The 19,686-nt window shown below is 49.9% G+C and overlaps 1 protein-coding gene across 1 annotated transcript in view; it reads right to left on the reverse strand.

Annotated features, from left to right (window-relative positions):
- Positions 1-15,896: 15,896 nt before the first annotated feature.
- ROPN1L (rhophilin associated tail protein 1 like) overlaps positions 15,897-19,686 on the reverse strand; it is a 20,501-nt gene continuing 16,711 nt past the window's right edge. The window contains exon 6 of the mRNA XM_006143308.2: positions 15,897-16,067. Within this exon, the coding sequence (XP_006143370.2) occupies positions 16,004-16,067 (64 nt within the window). The 3' untranslated portion in view covers positions 15,897-16,003. The remainder of the gene's footprint in view (positions 16,068-19,686) is intronic.

The following is a 19,686-nucleotide window of genomic DNA, read 5'->3' on the forward strand; positions in this document are numbered from 1 at the left end:
GCAGCCCAGGCCACTCTCTCTGAGGGGACAGTGGGGTGGGGGCTGCCGCAGGGGAGGGCTCACTCCAAGTAGGGCTCACAGTGACAGGCGCCTGGGACGAGGCGGGTGGGAAGACATCTTTGGGGTGCCCAGCTGGACCACCCCAGACTGAATCCCACTTCTCCCTCAACCCTCGCTGAGCACACGCGGCCTCAATTCCAACATGTGAATTGATCCAACAGCCAAAATAGGAGCCTAGAGGCTCTGACTTCCAGGGGTCCCAGGATTTCTGAACAGAAGATGGGGTCCTGGTCTCCAGGTCTCCCAAACAACCCCAGGAGGACTACCCTGAGCTACCCCTGACCTCTAATCTCTTGGAAATCTGGCTGCCACTCCAATCGCACTGCACACAGAGAGGTCTAATACATGCTCTTTGAATTAAGGAAAATACTCAGTCAACCCCCATGTGTGTCTGCTGCAGCTCCAGGGCTCAAGTCAAAGAAAAGAGAACTCCCAGCGAACATCTGTCTATGCCCTATTTAATCCTTTTTTAAAATTTAATTTAGTTTTTAATTATTATTATTATTATTTATACATTTCATCACTATACATCACTTAGATTGTAAAAGGTCTTTACCCAGCATGATGTACATCTGAGTCCAGTTGAGAATACAATACACATCCTCATTGACAGATAATAAACCATATCTGTATCCCACAAATACCTTACCTCTCCATTGTTTCCCCCAGATTTCCTTTCCTGCACTCTTTTCTGGAAGCTACGGGTTCCTATTTTTAGCAACTCCCATGCTCAGACAAGGACTATGTTTTTGTCTTCAAGCTCCCTTCAAGCATTGACAGAGGTGCCAGCAGGTGGCATGGTGGTAAAGGCACTGGACTCCCACATGGTTGACTATGGTTCAAGTCCTAGATCCAGCAGCTTAAAAAAACACACTGGATGCGTGTGCATGCATGCCCAAAATTCTGAGAGGAGAATGGAGGAGAAAGGATTGCAGTATAGCCATCCCCACTACGGGGTGATTTCTCACTTTCCTTCTCTCTGTATCTCTCCCTCTCTCTCTTTTTCTCTCTCTCCAGCAAGCACACATGACCTGTGTGTGTGGGGGGGTGGGGAGGACTTAAAAAAAAAAGGAAGAAAGAAAGAAAAGGAAAATGGAATTAGCCCTACCGTAGGGCGCAGTGGTCAGGTGAGGGCCTGCAAGGCTGGCAGCCAGGTGGCCCCCCACAGCTCGACTCCCAGGCTGGCCAGGGGACACTCAACATGTGTGCCGGGGCCGGAGAAGGGGGTCGCAGCAGGATGAGCCCTGACAGGGGTGCGTCTCTCTTCCTCTATCCCTCGCACGTGCGCGTGTGTGAAAATTAAGTTTAAGAAAAGTGGAATTGAAGTGTGAATTTATTTTGTTGCAGAAAATATTAAAATCCAGGCATAGGTTTTCATAGTACACGTTTTCCTTGACATGCTGAAGAACACCCCTCTCCCCAGCTAGGCATGATGTTCTCCGCCTCTGATCGTCACGTAGTTTACGCCCCGCCCGTCATCTCGTTCTAAGACTGGTCGTGTGAGTTGCCCGCCATTTTTCTCAGGTCCTGAGTGCCTCGATTGCCAACCCTGACTCTTCTTTCTCATCCGTCATGAGGCCTCAGCACTGTTCCTGTCTAGCTGCGTGGCCTTGCCCCCCTTCTGGTAGGGAGACTTGCTTTCTTCACCTCTAAAGTACAAATGGAGGTGACAGGACAGTCCCAGATGAAGCTAGCAAGTCTGCAGACGGATATGGGAGCCCCAAGCCGGCACCTGGGACAGCCCGCACACCGGAAATGTTGGCCAACCTCTCCTTGTCCAAGAGTGTCATGGCTGATTGCCCAGACAAGGGTCGGCACACAACAGCCCATGAGCTAAGAAGGACTTGTACGTTCTTGCTTAATTGAACAAGAGCAAAAGTTCGAAATGTGAAATTATATGATCAAGCTTCAAGGTTGCATGAGTCTTACTGGAACAAGCCGCAGCTCACTGGGTTTTTGCATGGCCTTTGGCTGCCGTTGCCTTCCATCGCAGAGCTGAGTGGGTGTGGCGGAAGCTGTGTGGCCTGCAAAGCCTGAGATATTCCAACCCGGAGCCTCACAGAAACAGGTGGCCAGTCCCTGGAATGGGCGCTGGGACCATTATCTAACTTCGGGTCCTAGATACACAGCTTTCTAGCTGTTTGAGTTAAGTAAGTTATTTCCCCTCTTCTGCCTCCATCTCTCATATGGGCATGATTGTGCTTATTTCAAAATATGTTTATAAGAATTAGGTAAATGATCACTTTCAAGCACTTAGAACAGAGCCTGGCACAGAAAACCGCTATAGATGAGTTTAGTGGTTTCCAGATCTTTGCTGCAATCCTGTCTCACCAGATCCTTAATCAGCTTTGTCCTTCTACATCAGAGTAAATTATATAAAAATGCCTGAGCCTTCTTTCCACTTAACACACAAGAGAAGTTCTTTGAAACTGACTTACCATTTTGTTCACTTTTCATCATTTCTCCATAGGCAAACAGATCCAGGAAATCTTAGCTCAGACTTCTCAAACCCCAGATGGGTTCTAATTTGTTGCATTGGAAGAAAAAAAAAATCTGTATTCCCTAGCAGATGCGCAAGGACTGTTTTGTTAGTCATATCTGCCACCTTCTTACTTTTCAGCATTAAAAGAACTTTTTTTTGCAAGCTCTACAGATCTCAGTCCTAAAACACAAAAGCAGGATGATGAGGCGGGTATTTCCTGCCTAGCCAAAGATGCTTCCCTTCTTTACCTAATTGCCAGCGCCTGGAGTTTACGTGGAGTCGTGCTCCGGGACAGGTAGAGGAGTCTGGGAGAGCTGGAACGGCACTGCTGGACATTGAGAGTTGTCCCCTGACGTCCTCACTTCTCCCATGTAATCGAGCCGTAGCCAGGTCTGTGGTCACTTGGCTAGAGACTCCATCTCCTAGCCAGTCATGCACCCCACGTGGTCTGTGCCTAAGCACTGGAATGTGGGTGGGTGCAATGAGCACCCTACCCGAGGCAGGCCCTAAGACATGAGCGTGTGCTCCTCCCTGCTCTGCACCTTCCCATCCATGTGGACAGCCACCCCACAGATGAGCACAGCAAAGGCACAAGGTGGACAGAACCCGGATCCCTGAGTGACCACGTGGAGCAGAACGGCTCCAACACCAAGGACCCTTCATCACAAGACTCTTATTTGAGAGAGGATAAACTTCTGTATGCTTTAAGCCACCATGTGATTGGTTGCTTTATTACAACAGCTTACCTTCCGCTCTAAGGAAAAGGCCTTGTGGCCCATTACCTTCCATGGCTTACAAGGAGGACCTGATTGACTGGGTTATCCTCCAAATCCATCCTTAGTTGCAGAACCAGGTCTAGAACTCAGTTCCTTACCTCGCGTCCCTGTGCTCTGTACTCCCCACACAGACAGGCCTGCGCTACTTCAGCCCCCTGGAGTTACCCACACGGTGACGGGCACGTGGGGCCCTTACTGCCAGGAAGCAGCCCATCAGTCTGGCTCCAACTAGGGCAGAGGAACCACGTTTAACATAAAGAACTGAGCCAGGAGACGGGTGCAACATACACAGGGACAAAGCTCAGGAGAGAAACACAGCACGCTGATCCAAAATGGAGTCGCATGGCCACGTTTGCACAAACAGCTGGCTGCATTAGTACCTGAAACAACTATAGCTAAGAACGAGTTTCTATTTGCTAACTCCATTCTAACAAGAAGTATGAAATGCCGAGGTCTGCTGACCCCACCAGGAATAGGGCAGTAAATCACTCAGACTACCATGTAACTATTTTTTCTTTCTTTCTTTTTAAAATTTTTTTTCAAATGTTTTTTGCTATAGGGCACATGCACTTGCAAGAGAGAGAAAGTGAGAACTCGCCCCCCAGGGGGGATGGCCACACCACAATCCCTGCTCCTCCATTCTCCTCTCAGGATTTTGGGCACACACACGCACATGCCCATTCCTGAGTTTTAAGCCACTGGGTCCAGGACTCAAACTGTGGTTGACTTAGTGTGAGTCCAGCGCCATAACCATTATGCCATCTGCCATCTGCTGGTCCCCCATAGAACTATTTTCAAAAGTCCACTTCTTTTTCATTGCTCATACTGCTAGATAAAAACCCTTCACTTCTGGGGACCAGCAGGTGGTATGGTGGTTGAGGAACTGGACACTCCTACATGGCCAACCACGGTTCGAGTCCCAGACCTAGTGACTTGCTCTCTCACTTTCTCTCTCTCTCTCTCCTCCCTTGTGTGCATCTCTCTCTGGTAAAATTAAAATGAATGAATGAAGAAATAAAATTAAGTAAATAATCCTAAAAAAAGTAAAATAAAACCCTTGCCTCACCTCCTCTTTGACAACCCATTTCTGGGACCCCCTCTGGTCTTCCTCCCCTCTCTGAACTCCATTTTGCTATCCCCTCTGTGTCTGTACTCATTCTTTATGAGCCTGAGACAAGAACCTGAACATCTCAGGTCCTGAACCCAGCACTGGTGGTGGGCCTGGCCACCCCAATATTCTGTGTCAGAACCAGTAACTAACAGGAACGGGGTACAGGGAAATGGTGAGAAAGAAGTAAAGTGGACCCAGCCGCCATCATGCACACTGGTTCATGCTGCTACTCTGTAGGCTGAGGCCACACAGAGAGCCCCGGTTCAATTCCCAGCCCACCCTAAACATCAGGCTTAGGCTACTCAGTGGGCTACTCAGGAGGCTGAGCCAAGAGTTCTTAATTTTTTAAATGAAATTTTTAAATCTTGTTTAAAAAATGAAAATTGAATTAAAAATAGAAATAATGAGTTCAGAGACTATATGCACAGTAGATGCACAATTACCCTAAAGACTGGGACGACACACCCAAAAAAGAGGTCCCAGGGCTAAGATGCACGCCTTATCGGCAAGGTCTTGGCTGCATCTGGGAGGATGGAGAGAAGCAGGCAGAATGCCAGCAGAGCTTGCTAGAAATGTGTGTTCCCGGGCACCTGGGAAAGCAGTTCATGGAAAGACGTCTCACTTCTGCCAAGATACCCCCGAGGGGCTTTTGAGCGACGGGCCGCTGCACGAGGAATCGTAAGCACACGGTCTCCATGGACGTCAAGACACGTTTTCTAAAACCAGTGATCAACCTTCGCTCATCTTCACTCTATTTAGAGTCTTTCCACTTTTTAAAAAACTAACATGGAATTCATCTAAAAAATGACTTGTTTTTAATATTGAGTCCTAAAAAATAGACACACAAGCAAAAAGGTAACACTCGTCAAACCCGCACTAGCAGCTGTCCTTCTGTTACAGTCTGGGGAAATCTCTGGTCAGAGCCTCATTGGTGATTTTACTGCTGCATAATGAAGTACCGTAGAGCAATCTGTATGTCCGTCTCACACTGTCCAGGTCAGTGGGGCCCTCTGCACCCTACAAAGATGCCCCCAGGCTGTGGTCCTCATCTGAGGCTCAGGTTTGCTTCCAGCTCATCCAGGCTGTGGACAAAATCTATTTCCTATTTTTATTAAGAGAGATTTTTGCTATAGGGCACATGCACTCACCAGAGAGATAGAAACAGAGAGGCAGAAAACGAGAAATCACCCTCCAGGAGGATGGCCATGCCACAATCCCTTCTCTTCCATTCTTCTTTCAGGATTTTGGGCACACATGCACACATGCCCAGTGTGAGTTTTAAGCCACCAGGTCTGAGACTTGAACTGCAGTCGACTACATGGGAGTCCTGTGATATAACCATTACTCTTTCTGCTAGTCCCAGAATTAATTTCCTTGCAGTGTAGAGCTGAGGTCCCCATCTCTTTGCTGGTGGGTGACTAGAGGTCACTCTCAACTCCTAGAGGCCACCTCAGGACCTTGCAACCTGGCCTCCTCACAAGAAGCTCACTCCCTCAGAGCCAGTGGCAGAATCCTTCTTCAGCCTGCCACCCCGAGTCTTATCACGGACCATAAGCTAAGGGGTGCTGTCCCACTAGCACACAAGTGCACCCCACTCAGGGAAGGAGATTCCACGAAGCACAGAAGTCACCAGGGAGCAGAATCGTGGATGCCAGTATGGAACTGTGCCTGCCACAGAGACTCGTAGAAAGCCTAGAAAATTTATCTAGAGCAGGTCTGTCTTCTCCCCATGCTAGAAACTTCTTTGATATTCTAAATGAGCCAAGATTCTTTTGCTGTTCCTCAACTTCCTTCATCCTCAACAACTCCCATCCCTGAAATCTTGAAAGAATCCTTCTCTGGGACAGAAAGAAAAGCAAATCCTGATCTTGCTCCAGACTAGCCCTGTTCTCTGCTCCATTTCTGGTGCCCTCTCACACACAGGTTGCAAGAAAAGAGGAACAGGGCATGTCGTTCCTAGGCCTGCTTGGACAAGTGACTACAAACTCTGAGGCTTAAGACAATGACAACATATTCTCTCAGCTCTGGGGACCAGAAGTCCAAAGTTGAGGTGACGACAGGCCCATGCTCACTCTGAAGGCTCTGGGGGAGGACCTGTCCTTGTTCCCTCTGGCTGCTGGTGGCTCTGGGCGGCCCTTGGCTTGTGGCAGTCTCGCCTCAGTCTCTGCCTCCATCCACACATGGCCGTCCTCCCATCTGTGTCTCTGTCTATGACCCCCGCTGTCTTTCTCTTATAAGGACAACAGTCACTGGATTGAGGATCGTCCCTACATCCAGGATGATATCATCTTGAGACCCTTAAATTAATTACATCTGCAAAGACCCATTTTCCAAATGAGGCCACATTTATGGGGTCCAGATTTAGACCTGAAAGTGTCTTTGTGTGGCCACAGTTGAGCTGACCATGTGGGATCTACTGATCAAGGAATCAGGTGACACCAACGGCAAAGACCAGACATTTGTTATGGCAGGGCCTTGCTTGGTGAGGGTGACGGTGCTGCCCTCTGAGGAGTAGAACCAGGGTTCTAGCCCCTGGGAGCCCTGTCTTCTGGCCTTTCCTTTCCAGGCCGCCCCTCTCAGTGTAGACAGGCTCGTCCCCACTGGCCCACAGCAGCTGGAAGAGCTGGGCAAGCAGGACCCTGAGTGATGTGGGACCAGTGACTTAACCTCTCTCCTTGAGTCGCCACATCTACGGTATAAAGTGGTGACAGTACTGTCCACTCTCCAGTACTGTTATGCAGAGGAAGTATAAGCAGAGAGAATTTTGAGATGGCCCCAAATTCCCGATCCTCCCAATATACCCTGTATAATCCTCTCACCTTGAGGGCCTGTCATTTATTAGATCAGTTGCTATTTTGGGGAAATAAAAAAGGAGACTATCAATAATTTATAGGTTTCAACCTAACAATGTCAGAACTGTTAGCTACTGTTATTTATTTACTTATTTATTTTTGGAGAGGTTTTTGCCATAGGGTGCATGTGCTTGCCAGAAAGACAGAGAGAGACAGAAAGTGAGAAATCACCCCTCAGTGGGGACGGCCATGCCACAGTCCCTTCTCCTCCATTCTCCCATCAGGATCTTGGGCATGCATGCCCATGCACCCAGTGTGATTTTAAGCCACCAGGTCCGGGACTCAAACTGTGGTTGACTACATGGGAGTCCAGTGGCATAGCCATTACGCCAACTGCTTGTCCTGCTACTGTTATAATCTACAGCTCTAGGTTCATATCCTGATAGCTCCTTAATCAGAGAAAAAAGAAAAAGTCCTCTCCCTTCCCCTCCCAGCTCTAGGTTGAAAATTCCAGAGAAGGCTCTGATTGGCAGAGTGAGGTCACATGCCAGTCATCCTGAGCAAATCACTGTGGTCAGGAGGGGAACGTTATGATGGTCTGGCCTAGATCACATGCACCCCCTTTCAGCCATACCTGAAGCACAAAGAACTCAAACACCAGCTCTTGTTCCTGATTGGTTGGTGGGAGGATTGAATATATGATAAATGCACAGGTAAAAATTGAATAGTAGAGGGCCAGCAGGTGGCATGGAGATTAAGGTTCTGGATGCCATGTGGTCCATGGCATGGTTTGAGTCCCAGACTGGAAACGGAAAGATCACACTGGGCACGTGTGCATGAGTGCTCAAGATCACAAGAGGAGAATGGGGAAGATACTGTGGTGTGGCCATCTCCCCTTGGGGGAAGGGTGATTTATCACTTTCTCTTGGTGAACACACAAACCCTATAGCAAAACTTTTTTTAAAAATCAAGTAGAAAAACGTCATACAGTGGAAAGTAGGCAGACGCTACCCAACTTTTCCTTCTCAGAAGCTCTTATCAGTTTTTTGTGTGCAGTTCCAGAAACATATGCATCTACACGCACGCACACAGACATGCAGAGATAGAGGTGGGTCTCTCTCAGCCAGTTCTTCACACAGATGGTCCTGGGCTGGCACGGCCGGCCCTGGGTCACAAGGCTTTCTCCCCTGGATTCCGGTCATGTTTGGCCAGCCAAGACCCTGGTAGATCAGAGAATGGGAGGGGACAGGACATGGGTATTCATTCCCCAGCTGCCTCCCCATGGGGCTCCAGTGGTTGGCTGCTGCTCTATGAACCCCCTTCGCCAAGAGCTCTCTCCCAGCCCCTGTCCTCTCTTTGAACCCCAGGGACACCTCTTCTCATCCCAGGGTCATTGAGCCCCACCTCAGCGGCCCCAAGCCCTGCACCATCTCTCTCATCACTGTCCCCTCCCCAAGGGCCACATTTCTCTCCCTTTTTTATCTGGAGGACTCTCTGGCATCTGGAATCAGACTGTCTGGGTTTACTCACAGCACATGCCCCACCGTCTCTCAACACACACACGCTTCCTACTTGCGTGACCGTGGACAAGAAACCGTGCCTTTGCCTGTCAGGAGTGATCACAGCCTCTTCCTGTGGCTGGTGTGAGTCCACTGAGCTGCAAAGCCCTTCCATGGCACAGGGTCCACCCATGGTAAGCACAGTGTAAATGCATTTCACCTAAGCCCACGTGCTATCCCGGCCCAAATGTCCTTCCAGCCCCGAGGCCCACTGCTCAGCATCTGCGGGGCACCTGGCACCCCCTGTCTGGCGACCTTGGTCCTGTCCCATTCACTCTATTCTGTGGGAGTTGAGCATGAGATTGAGACTGGGGAACCCTGCCCGCTCCCTGTGGGGTTTGCACATCAGCTATCCATGAGGCCTCAGGGAAGGGCCTGAAGTTTCCAGGAAAGGTTACACCCCAACGTATCAACACCCATTCAGTTCACTCCACCTGTCGGGTCTGCCGGCCTCACAGGAAACAGCACTGGGGACACAGGACAGGTAGGAGAAATGTCAGTGGTATAGAGAGTTCAGGGGGAGCACAGCCGGACCCCACACAGCCGACTGCGAGGAAGAGAGTATGCTGACCTGGAGGTTTAGAAAAATCACATGTGTAATTCGCCAATTTTCCACATTTTAACATGTGAGTGTCTACCAGTACCAAGAAAAGTTTTCCAGGATAAACAAACAAACAACTATTCGAGAAGAGGTAAGTAAAATAAACAAAAATTAACTTAGAAAAAAAAAAAGAAAACTCACATGTGCAGGCATGCTCAAAATTGCAAGAGGAGGAGCTGGCAGGTGGCATGGTAGCTAAGGGCACTGGACTCCCACATGGCCAACTGCGGTTCAAGTCCCAGACCTGGCAGCTTACTTCCTCAGTTTCTCTCAATATATCCGTCTGATCAAATTAAAATAAATAAAGTTAAATAAAATAATTCTTTTTTAAAAATTGCAGAAGGAGAGAAAAATGGAGGAAAAGGGATTACAGAGTGAATGTCCCCCCATTGAGGGTGCCTTCTCACTTTCCTTCTCTCTCATCCCTTTCCAGACAGCACATGAACCCTCTAGCAAATCGTCACACACACACATACACACACGCACACACACACACACAGCAGAAGCTGACAAAGAGAGTTAGAGTGAAACCAAATAATTACTGGTTGCGACTATATGGACAAGAGCTTCAGATGTATATTTCTCTTTTTCTTTTATAATTTTTAATTTTTGCTGCTAGAGGGTGCAGTCGCTCATCAGAGAAAAATGGAAAGAAAGAAAGCACACCCCACCCCATGGGGCCGCAATCCCTTCTCCTCCTTCTGTCCATCCTGTAGGGATTTGGAGGACACACACGCATGACCCCCACACGCTTTTCCAGCCACCAGGACCAGGACTTGAACTGTGGTTGGCTTTGTGGGATCCATCTCCTTTAACCCCTAGGCCACAGAGCCACCCCCAGACACGTATTTCAGTGGCTCAGACCAGAGAGCAGACACCACTGGTGATTTACATACCCCCTACCCTAACCCGCTCCCCTGCAATCAAGGGAAAGCATGCATTTTTTTAAAAGAATAATTTATTTTATTCATTATTATTATCATTATTGTTGTTATTATTATTAACTTGCTATAGGGCACATGGGCTCACCAGAGAGAGAGAGCGAAATTGAGAAAGCAAGCAGCCAAAGCCCTGATTCAGGCGGGTCGGCCGCGTGGGCATCCAGCACTTCAGCTACCACGCCACCTGCTGGTCCCGGGAAGCACATGTTTTATGCCCGCACCTTTTAACGCTGGGGTTTTACTTTTTTCTTTTTTTTCTTTTAATGCACAGGCTGCATCATTGTCAAAGTCTATTTTGGGGGTGATTCTAACTGAAAAAATCTTTGTCTCTCAAGATGCTAGATTCAGATGAAGCCCCTCCCCTCATGCGGGCAGGTCCCGGGCCCTCCTATCTGAGCCCCTATTGATCCCATCCTGGTCCTCGGGACTCTACCCCTAGTACGCTGTGACGAAGGAGCCTTCTGCTGAGCCCCTTCCGAGCCCTTTGGCTCAAACGGCCCAGTTTCCTCCAACATGCTGATCAGTGCACGGCCTGCAGGAAAGCCTGCGGTTCTTAATTAAACCACTTGAGCACCCCCCAGAGACAACTGACAACCTGATTGAAAACTCAGCCCCCATGGCTGTCATAACGAGAGGTAACACAGGGCGCGGAGAACATAGGTGAGCAACCTTGTAGCAGGAAGCGCCCAAAGTGGCCTGAGAATAGAGGCTCTGTGTAACGAGAGGGAGCCCCCCTCTGCGCGCCTGGGTTAGGGATCAGTTAGGAAGAGCACACGGCCCCGATCCGACACAGGCAGGGCACTCCAATTAGATCCCAGACAAGATAAACGAGGCCCCTGACAAAACTGGGACAGAAAACGCCACCCCTTTAGATTTTGCTAATTTCAAAATCAGTTCATCTTCCAGTTTTTCTTTCCTTTCTATAGGGTGTATTGACTCACCACAGAGAGAAAGGGAGAGAGAGAGAGAAAGTAAGAAATCGCCCCCAGGAGGAAGCCTCAACTCCTTCTTCATCCTTCTCTCAGGGTTTTGGGCACACACACGCCCTGCAGCATTTTTCAAGCTGCCGAGTCCAGGACTCAAACTGTGCCGTTGGCCATGTAGGGTGCAGCCACCTTAACCACCGCTCCACCTGGCTGGCCTCATCTTCCACTCCTGACGGAGCTCAGCCTCTCTGGGCACCTGGGACCCCAGTGGTAGCATTGGCACGGGGGACAGCTGCGAGTGACTGGGAGGGAGAGGGTGGCGCCAAACCACATTAGGGGAGGAGCCAGGCAGACAAATCCACACCCGGTCAGGCCTAAGGGGTCTCTGTATCTCTTGCTGGGATGGCCACTGCCACTCCACGCTTGGCGGGGCCTGTTCTGGTCCTCGGGTCCCTGGAAAGGCACCTCGTGTGAGGAGTCCTCTCCAAGGCGGACTGCAGTTCTGACAGCCAGAGCACCAGCCTCCTGGCTGGCCAGGCTGCAGGGCCTCCCGTGGCCCCAGGTCGGGGTGGGGCGGGGCGGTGGCCGGGAGGGGCAGGGAGCGTCTTCCCATGCTGGTGCATTCTCACTCTCCTTATTCCTGGTGTCCCCCTGGCCCTTATGCCTTCATGCTGGAGGACCCTCCCAGGCTGGCTCACCCTGAGACAGCAGGGGACACCCAGTGAAGGCCCGTCAGATATAAGGACAGCCAACCCGGAGCCCACACCCACCCTCTCCTTTACCAAGCCCTCACACACCAAGCCACACTCCGTCACCCCATGCCACCTCAGGAGCAGGCATTTCCTACCCGGGGACAAGCAACTCAGGCTCCCCTGCAGCCCAGAGCCCCTAGAAGGTACCCGGCCCCAGATCCCAAACTCACCCCATGTGCCTGCCCTACCTCACTCACTCCTTCCAGAGAGGACTCCATCCAGGTGTGGACCCTGCCCGGCCCTCTCCCTGTCCCTCAGCCCTGACATCCCATCCTTCCCCATGAGGCCCTACACAGCCTTTGTACCTCGTGTTTCGAAGGGTCCGTGAGGACCAACTTCTCCATGACACGATCATTTCAGCTACCTCAGCGCAGCTCCCTAGGGAAGGCAGGGCCAGCAGAACAGGCAGACACCCTGGCAACGGGAAGGAGCCTGGGGGACGCCACCCAGCAGCCAAGAGTGCCCCATCATCTGTCCAGAGAGGGGGACAGGGTGGCTCTCCCAGTTCCAATTGAGAGTCAACTGCCGGCCCTTCACATGACTTTTTAAAGTTTTTTTAGGCTTATGTCATAGGGCATGTGAACTCACCAGAGAGGGGAAGTGAGAAATCAGCTCCCAGGGGGATGACCACACCGCAACCCCTTCTTCTCCATTCTCCTCTCAGGAACTTGGGCATACATGCACACGTGCCTGGCATGATTTTCCAGCCATTGGGTCCAGGACTTGAGCCATGTAGTCAGCCATGTGGGATCCAGCCGCCCTAACCCCCACACCACCTGCTGGTCATATTTACCTATTTTTAAAATACTCAATTGGTTCCCTAGAATTTTCCAAAGGTTCCAGATAATTTTTGCTTGCTTTTATTTTTTTGCTTGTGTGTTTGTTTTAGAGAGATTGTTCTGCTATAGAACACATGCAATCGCCGGAGAGACAGAGAAAGTCAGAGAGATAGACAGCGAGAATCATCCTTTGGGGGAATGGCCATGCCACAACCCTTTCTCCTCCATTCTATCAGGAATGTAAGCATGCAGGCACATGCGCCCAGCATGAGTTTTAAGCTGCCAGGTCTGGGACTCGAACCACAGTCAACTATGTGGCAGTCTAGCGACGTAACCATTACACCTTCTGCTGGTCCCAATTTTTGTTTGTTTTTAAATACATTAAGAACATACATGAAGTCAGATATATTTGATATGTGGTTTAAAACCACGGTATTGGTTCATCAGAAAAGTCATGGCACATATTTTTTATGTTTTTCTATGCATCGTGACTTTTCGGACTACACAATCACCAGCAATCGCCATTTTACTGTGACTTAGACTGCCCCACCCTAGGCTCCAGGGGAGTTCACTCAGCCTGGCTGCTGTGACCTCTTTGCAGTGACCCTGGATGTCTCTCACAGCTTCATATTCCTGGATAACCCCATGTGCTGGGCCTCATCCTCACGTCTCCTACCCAGGGACCTGGGATCAACCCTTTCCCCCAGGGGTCCTGGCTCCTCAGGGTGCACGAAGGCATTAGAGACTAGCTGGCTATGAGGTGCGCTCCCACCTCTGGACTGGCCACCACCGTAGGCTCTCTCAAAGGAGATTTCGTGTTCACAGATACATCCAATCACCACTTGCGACTCCAGAGCTTTGTCTTAACTTTATCCAACTTCCTTCATAAAGTTGTTAAAAAACAAAGAGCCAGGACTGACAGATGGCATAATGGTTATGTTGCTGACTCCCATGTAGTTGACCATGGTTCGAGTCCTGAATGCAGTGGCTTAAAACTCACCCTGGGTGTGTGTGTGTGTGTGTGTACCCAAAATCCCAAGAGGATAATGGAGGAGAAGGGACTGCAGGGTGGCCATCCCCCTGGGGGGAGATTTCTTGCAATCTGTCTCTCTGTCTCTATCTCGCTGGTGAGTGCATGTGCAAAAATCTCAACAACAACAAAAACACAGAGCCTTTCCTCCCTGGGTCAGGCCCCTGGCAGGTGGGAGCACTTTCCTGTGCTGAGTGTGGTTTGTGGTCTTTCACACAGCCTTCTCCTGGGGCAGTTTCCTGGGGGCACATTTATTCACTCCTCCTGTTTTTTGTTTTTTGGGTTTTTTTTTTTTGAAATTTTTTGCTATGGAGTGTATGTGCTCTCTAGAGAGACAGAGAGATGGAGAGAGACAAAGTGAGAAATCACCCCCTGGATAGCCACACTGCAGACCCTTCTCCTCCATTCTCCTTTTGGGATTTTGGGTGCACACACACACATGCACCCAGCATGGGTTTCAAGCCACGGGGTCTGGGAATCAAATTGCAGTTGGCCAAGCAGGAATCCAGTGTCTTAACCACTATGCTAGCTGATGGCCCCACCTGAGCATATCTTTTAAAGTTTATCATAGGGTGCATGTGCTCGCCAGAGAGAGAGAGAGTGAGAACTCAGCCAGGAGGGCGGGGAAGGGGAACGACAGGGGATGGCCACATGCTTTCTCCTCCATTCTCTTCTGGGAATTTTGAGCATGCCCTGAGTGTTTTTCAAGCTGCTGGTTTTGGACCTTGAACCATGATGTATTAGGCCATGTGGGATCTGGCCGCCTTAACCAGTCTGCTACCAGATAACAACAAAGTATTTCTCATAACTTTGGCCTTGGGCAAGTCCTTGGACGATTTGAACATTCATCAGCATGGTAACCAGTCCACAGCACCAACAAGCCAAACCACTGCCAAGTCGCCGAAAAAGCACCTAAAATGCTCTCATTGGCACTGGCACTGGCATTCTGAAGATTCTATAAAGGAAAGCAAAGAAAGGGTCTTGGGTCCTACTTCTGTTCAAACAGACCACAGTACTTGTCCAATATGCCTCTTGGCACCAGTCCTCTGGGGACAGGTCACAGCAAAGACCACAGAAGAGACCCAGGTCCAGAAGAGATGGTGGTGGTGGGCCAACAGGTGGTGTGGTGGTTAAGGTGCTAGACACTCCCATATGGCTGACTACAGTTCAAGTCCTGGACCTGGTGGCTTGCTTTTGCACTTTCCTTCTCTCTGTTTGTCTGTTTTTCTCTAGTCAAATGAAAATAAATAAGAGATCTGCAGTTAGCATAATGGCTATGTCACTAGACTCCAATGTAGTTGACTGCAGTTCAAGTCCCGGACCCTGTGACTTAAACTCACGCCAGGCGCGTGTGCGTGCGTGCCCAAAATCCTGAGAGGAGAAGGGAGAAGGGATTGCAGCGTGGACATCCCCCCTGGGGGGTGATTTCTCGCTTTCTATCTCTCTGTCTCTGTCTTTCTCGTAAGCACACGCGCCCTATAATAAAACCTCTCCAAAAAAATAAAAGAAAGAAAAGAAATGAATTAATAAATAAAATTAAATAAATAATTCTTTTAAAAAGAGAGAGAGAACGAGAGGCAAGCTGGTAGTTTCCAAGCGGCAAGGAACAGGTCTGTTTGCATTCCTCTAGTAACCAGTTCAGAATCAAGAAAAAGAATAGCCTTATTTTTTTTTTGTGGGGGGGGGTGCCTTAGGATGTGCACACTCACTAGAGAGAGAAAGAGACAGTGAGAGGGAAAGGGAGAAATCACCTCCCATGGCCACATCACAATCTCTGCTCCTCTATTCTCCTCCCGGGATCCTGGGCACGCACATATGCACATGCCCAGTGTGAGTTTCAAACTACCGGGTCTGAGACTTGAACCGTGGTCAGCCATGTGGGAGTCCAGCCATGTAACCACTACGCCATCTGCTGGCCCCAAGAATAGCCTCTTTTAAACTGCCCATCATCCCCCCTCCACACTCTGCAGCCTGCAGACGGTTTACTGGAAGATCACTGCTGTGGGTTTCCTGTAAGGAGCACTGGTTACCCTAGCCCGGTAAGGCATCTTTTCTACTAAAAGAAAAACTCACACTACAGACACGTGTGCTTAATAACAAGCTGTATTTGGTGCCAAGGTTTTAAAAAGCACTATTTTGACATTAAAATGTGTTCTTCTCTGTTTTCGTGGCCTGTCTTCAGAGTTTCCAAAGTCTAAATTTTCCTCTTTGTAACGAAGAAATCTGAAAGTCCTATGGTGCCATTCTTCCTAGAGTCTCTAAATTGGAAGCAGATGAAGACACTCATTAGTAACCTCAGAGCACACTAGGAAACTGACCAACTACAATGTAATTTAAAGGTCTACCTGAGAAACTGATGCTGAGGACCCTTCATTAGCAATTCTTAAACTTTTTTTTTAATTTTGCTAGAAGGCGCATGAATGTCAGAGAGACAGAGGGCGAGGGGGAAAGCACCCCCATGGGCTGCAGTCACAACCCCTTCTCCATCTCTCCATCCCATTGGGATTCGCGGCCTGTGCGCACAGGGACCCAGTGCATTTCTCAAATTGTCGTGTCAAGGACTTGAACTGTAGAGTCAGCCACGTGGGATCCAGCTGCCCTAGGCACCAGACCACGAAGCAACCCAACGCTGTTTTCTTTATTCGTGATCAAGTGTGTGCGCACACGAGAGACAGCCCATGAGAGAGGAACACGGTCCGGTCAGGCCGCCACCCCTTCCTCCGGTCCTCTGGTCCTCTGGATTTGGGTATGTCACTACTAGCATGTTTCAAACTGACGGGGCTAAGGATTCGAACCACGGTCACCATGTGGGATCCAGCTTCCTTTTAGCAGCACATGACCATAGCCATAGTGCCAGCCCAGGTAATTCTTACAGAATAAAAAATTAAGCATTCTTTCTATTCTAAAGCATTCTATAAATAAGGGCATTGATTTCCACGTGGGATGATTTATACAATACGTACAGCTCTTTCTTCATCGGCAACTAAATTTTAGTTGCTCGTATAATAAAAGAAGCCTTTTTAAGAAGTTGGTCCAGGAAAATTCAAAGAACTGCCTAAGTCTGTGAAACTGGCATTGACCACAGTCTAGCCTTTGATTTGCTCTGTAGCTACAGATATTTTTATTCCTTGGAGGATGGCGAGCGTTCCTAAATGGCTACTGTCAGCATCAGCAGGTAGAGGGCAGAAATACAGAACCATGACAATGCTCATTTCCACAGCCAGCAGGAAAAACGGAAACTGTCTTTAAGGCTCGTATTTTAAAAATAAAAGAAGCGCAGGTTAGTGGTGGTTTAAACCACGTATGTATCTTTTTCAGGCTGCCGAGGCAAGGGCTCCAACGGCGAGGTCAGCTATTAGGATCTAACCTTCACCACCATGCCGCTGCTGGCCCCTCAACTATTAACATACAGTTTCTGCCATAGGGCACACCACCATGCCGCTGCTGGCCCCTCAACTATTACCATACAGTTTCTGCCATAGGGCACGTAGGCTCACCAGAGAGAGACCTAGACAGAGGCACAGAGAGGGGAAGTAGGAAGTCACCCTCCCAGGAGAGATGGCCACCTGCGACTCCCTCTCCACTCTCCTCGTGGCCTTGTGAGCACACACACACATGCATCCGGCAGTTTTCAAGCCAGTGCCAGTCCGGGACTTGAACTGCAGAGGACAGCTTTGTGGCATCCAGCACCTAACCTTCTTGCCTACATTATGTTTACACATAAAAAGCAACTATCTCTTACAGCCGAGGAGAATGACATCCCCAATGCCGCCATCTCAGCCCCCGTGTGAAAAGCTGTGCTGGAGAACACGCGGGTTCCCAGCGCCTCCCCGGGTCTGGCTGCTCTGACTTCCGGTCACTGCACTGCCGGAGGCCACGCTCCCTGTCTCCGCTGCACTAACACAGAAGCCAGCAGGCACTAATCCCCCCCACCCGCGGGTGAGGGTGGCCAGTGGAGAGGGAAGCAGGCCTCCTTGGCGTGCATTAGACTTTCCCTGGGAGGTGCAGTGACTATTTCAGCTGGCATCCAGGGCCTGAGAACGAGCCGCCTTGACCCACTTGCACATGGCTCCTCTGCCATGCCACAGCCTGACCCCACTCTCCCTCCAAGGCTGTCACCACACCCTCTCTGTATGCCCCATCTACCCCCGGGCTTTCCTCTGCAGCCCCGCAGGCCGTCCGGGTATGTCCACGTGCCAAACCCCACCGCTGTTTAAGCAGGAAACAAAGAAGCACTCAAGCAGGAGAGAGGAGCTTCATTCCTTTCTCTGAGCCTCTAGAAGGAAGGTCCATTACTCTTCACACACACAGTACCGACGGGGACCAGCAGATGGCAGCTGGACTCCCACGTAGTCGATCACAGTTCAAGTTCCGGACCCAGCAACTTAAACTCGCACCAAGCGCACATGTGTGCATGCCCAAAATCCCAAGAGAAAGGAGGAGAAGGGATTGCAACGTGGCCATCCCCCCTGGGGCGGTGATTTCTCGCTTTCTGTCTCTCTGTCTCTTTCTCTCTGTGTCTCTCTGGCGAGCTCACAGCCCTACCGCAAAAATGTCTCTCTCAAAATAAAAACAAAAACAAAACAGTATAGGTGACCATTCATTGATCACCAGAATCAGACACAGCCCCAAGTCACGCTCAGAGAGAACTATTCTGCTTGATCGCCGCCACCCGTGCCGGTCGTCAAGGACCGCCCTGTTAGTCAGGAGATGAAGAAGCAGTTGTCACTTTACAGGAAGGCGGACAAGAGATCTGCTCTGGGCTTGGCCAGGAGAGAGAATGGGAGTTCCCGGAGGTGTGCACCGACCCGCCCAGACCAGGAGCCTCAACAGGTATCTCCTAGGCCGATGGAGCACTGATGTGGGAGCACGGTCACAGCGGTGGCACCCCAGGTCACTTGCTGCAGGAAAGGACAGTAGCTCAGGCCAGCCCACGGCATGGTAGTTAAGCAGGGGTGGATCCCCCATGGCTAACTTTGCTGTTCAAGTCCTGAACACCGTCGCTTGAAAAACACACAGGGTGTATGTGCGTTTGTGCCCAAAACCCTGGAATGAGAAGTGGAGAAGAAGGGATTTGGGCATGGTTATCCCCCATGGAGGGAGCTTTCTCACTTTCCCTCTCTCTGTGTCTCTGTCTCTGTCTCTCTATCTCTCTCTCTGGTGAGTCCCTACACCCTCAAGCAAAATTAAAAAAAAAGAAAAAAAGAACACTAGCTACAAAAGCACCCAGAGATCTGTGCCCTTCCATCTGAGGCAAACACAAACCAAAAATTCAATGTATGAGGGTGTCATATAACAAGGCCACCCCGTCAAGACTAGTGTAAATGACACCTCCAAATTCCCCAGGTAACACTACATCCGAGAACAAGTGAGGCTGTCCACAGCAGCAATCAGTTTGTTTCCTCATGCAGAAATGGATTCTATCCACTTTTTTTTTTTTTTGAGAGGTTTTTCCTATAGGGCGCGTGCGCTCACCAGAAAGACAGAGACAGAGAGACAGAAAGCGAGAAATCACCCCTCAGGGGAGATGGCCACGCTGTAATTCCTTCTCCTCCATTCTCCTCTTGGGATCTTGGGCATGCATGCACACACGCCTGGTGTGAGTTTAAGCCACCAGGTCCGGGACTCGAATCCCTGTCAACTACATGGAAGTCTAGCAACATAGCCATTACGCCAACTGCTGGTCCCATGATTTGATCCACTTTTTAACCTGCTACAATTAAAATCCTCTGACATACTATATGTACGAATCTACATAAAGTTAGAATAAACTTTGCCCCATGAAAGGACCCATTTTCTCTGAAGCCTGAAGAAAACAGAACCCAGGCGCGGGGCGCCCGGCGGAAGCCGCGCGGGGCGCGGGAGCTCATGCCCCCG

This window comes from Tupaia chinensis, unplaced genomic scaffold, assembly GCF_000334495.1.
Source record: "Tupaia chinensis unplaced genomic scaffold, TupChi_1.0 Scaffold000096_1, whole genome shotgun sequence".
Classification (NCBI taxonomy): domain Eukaryota; kingdom Metazoa; phylum Chordata; class Mammalia; order Scandentia; family Tupaiidae; genus Tupaia; species Tupaia belangeri.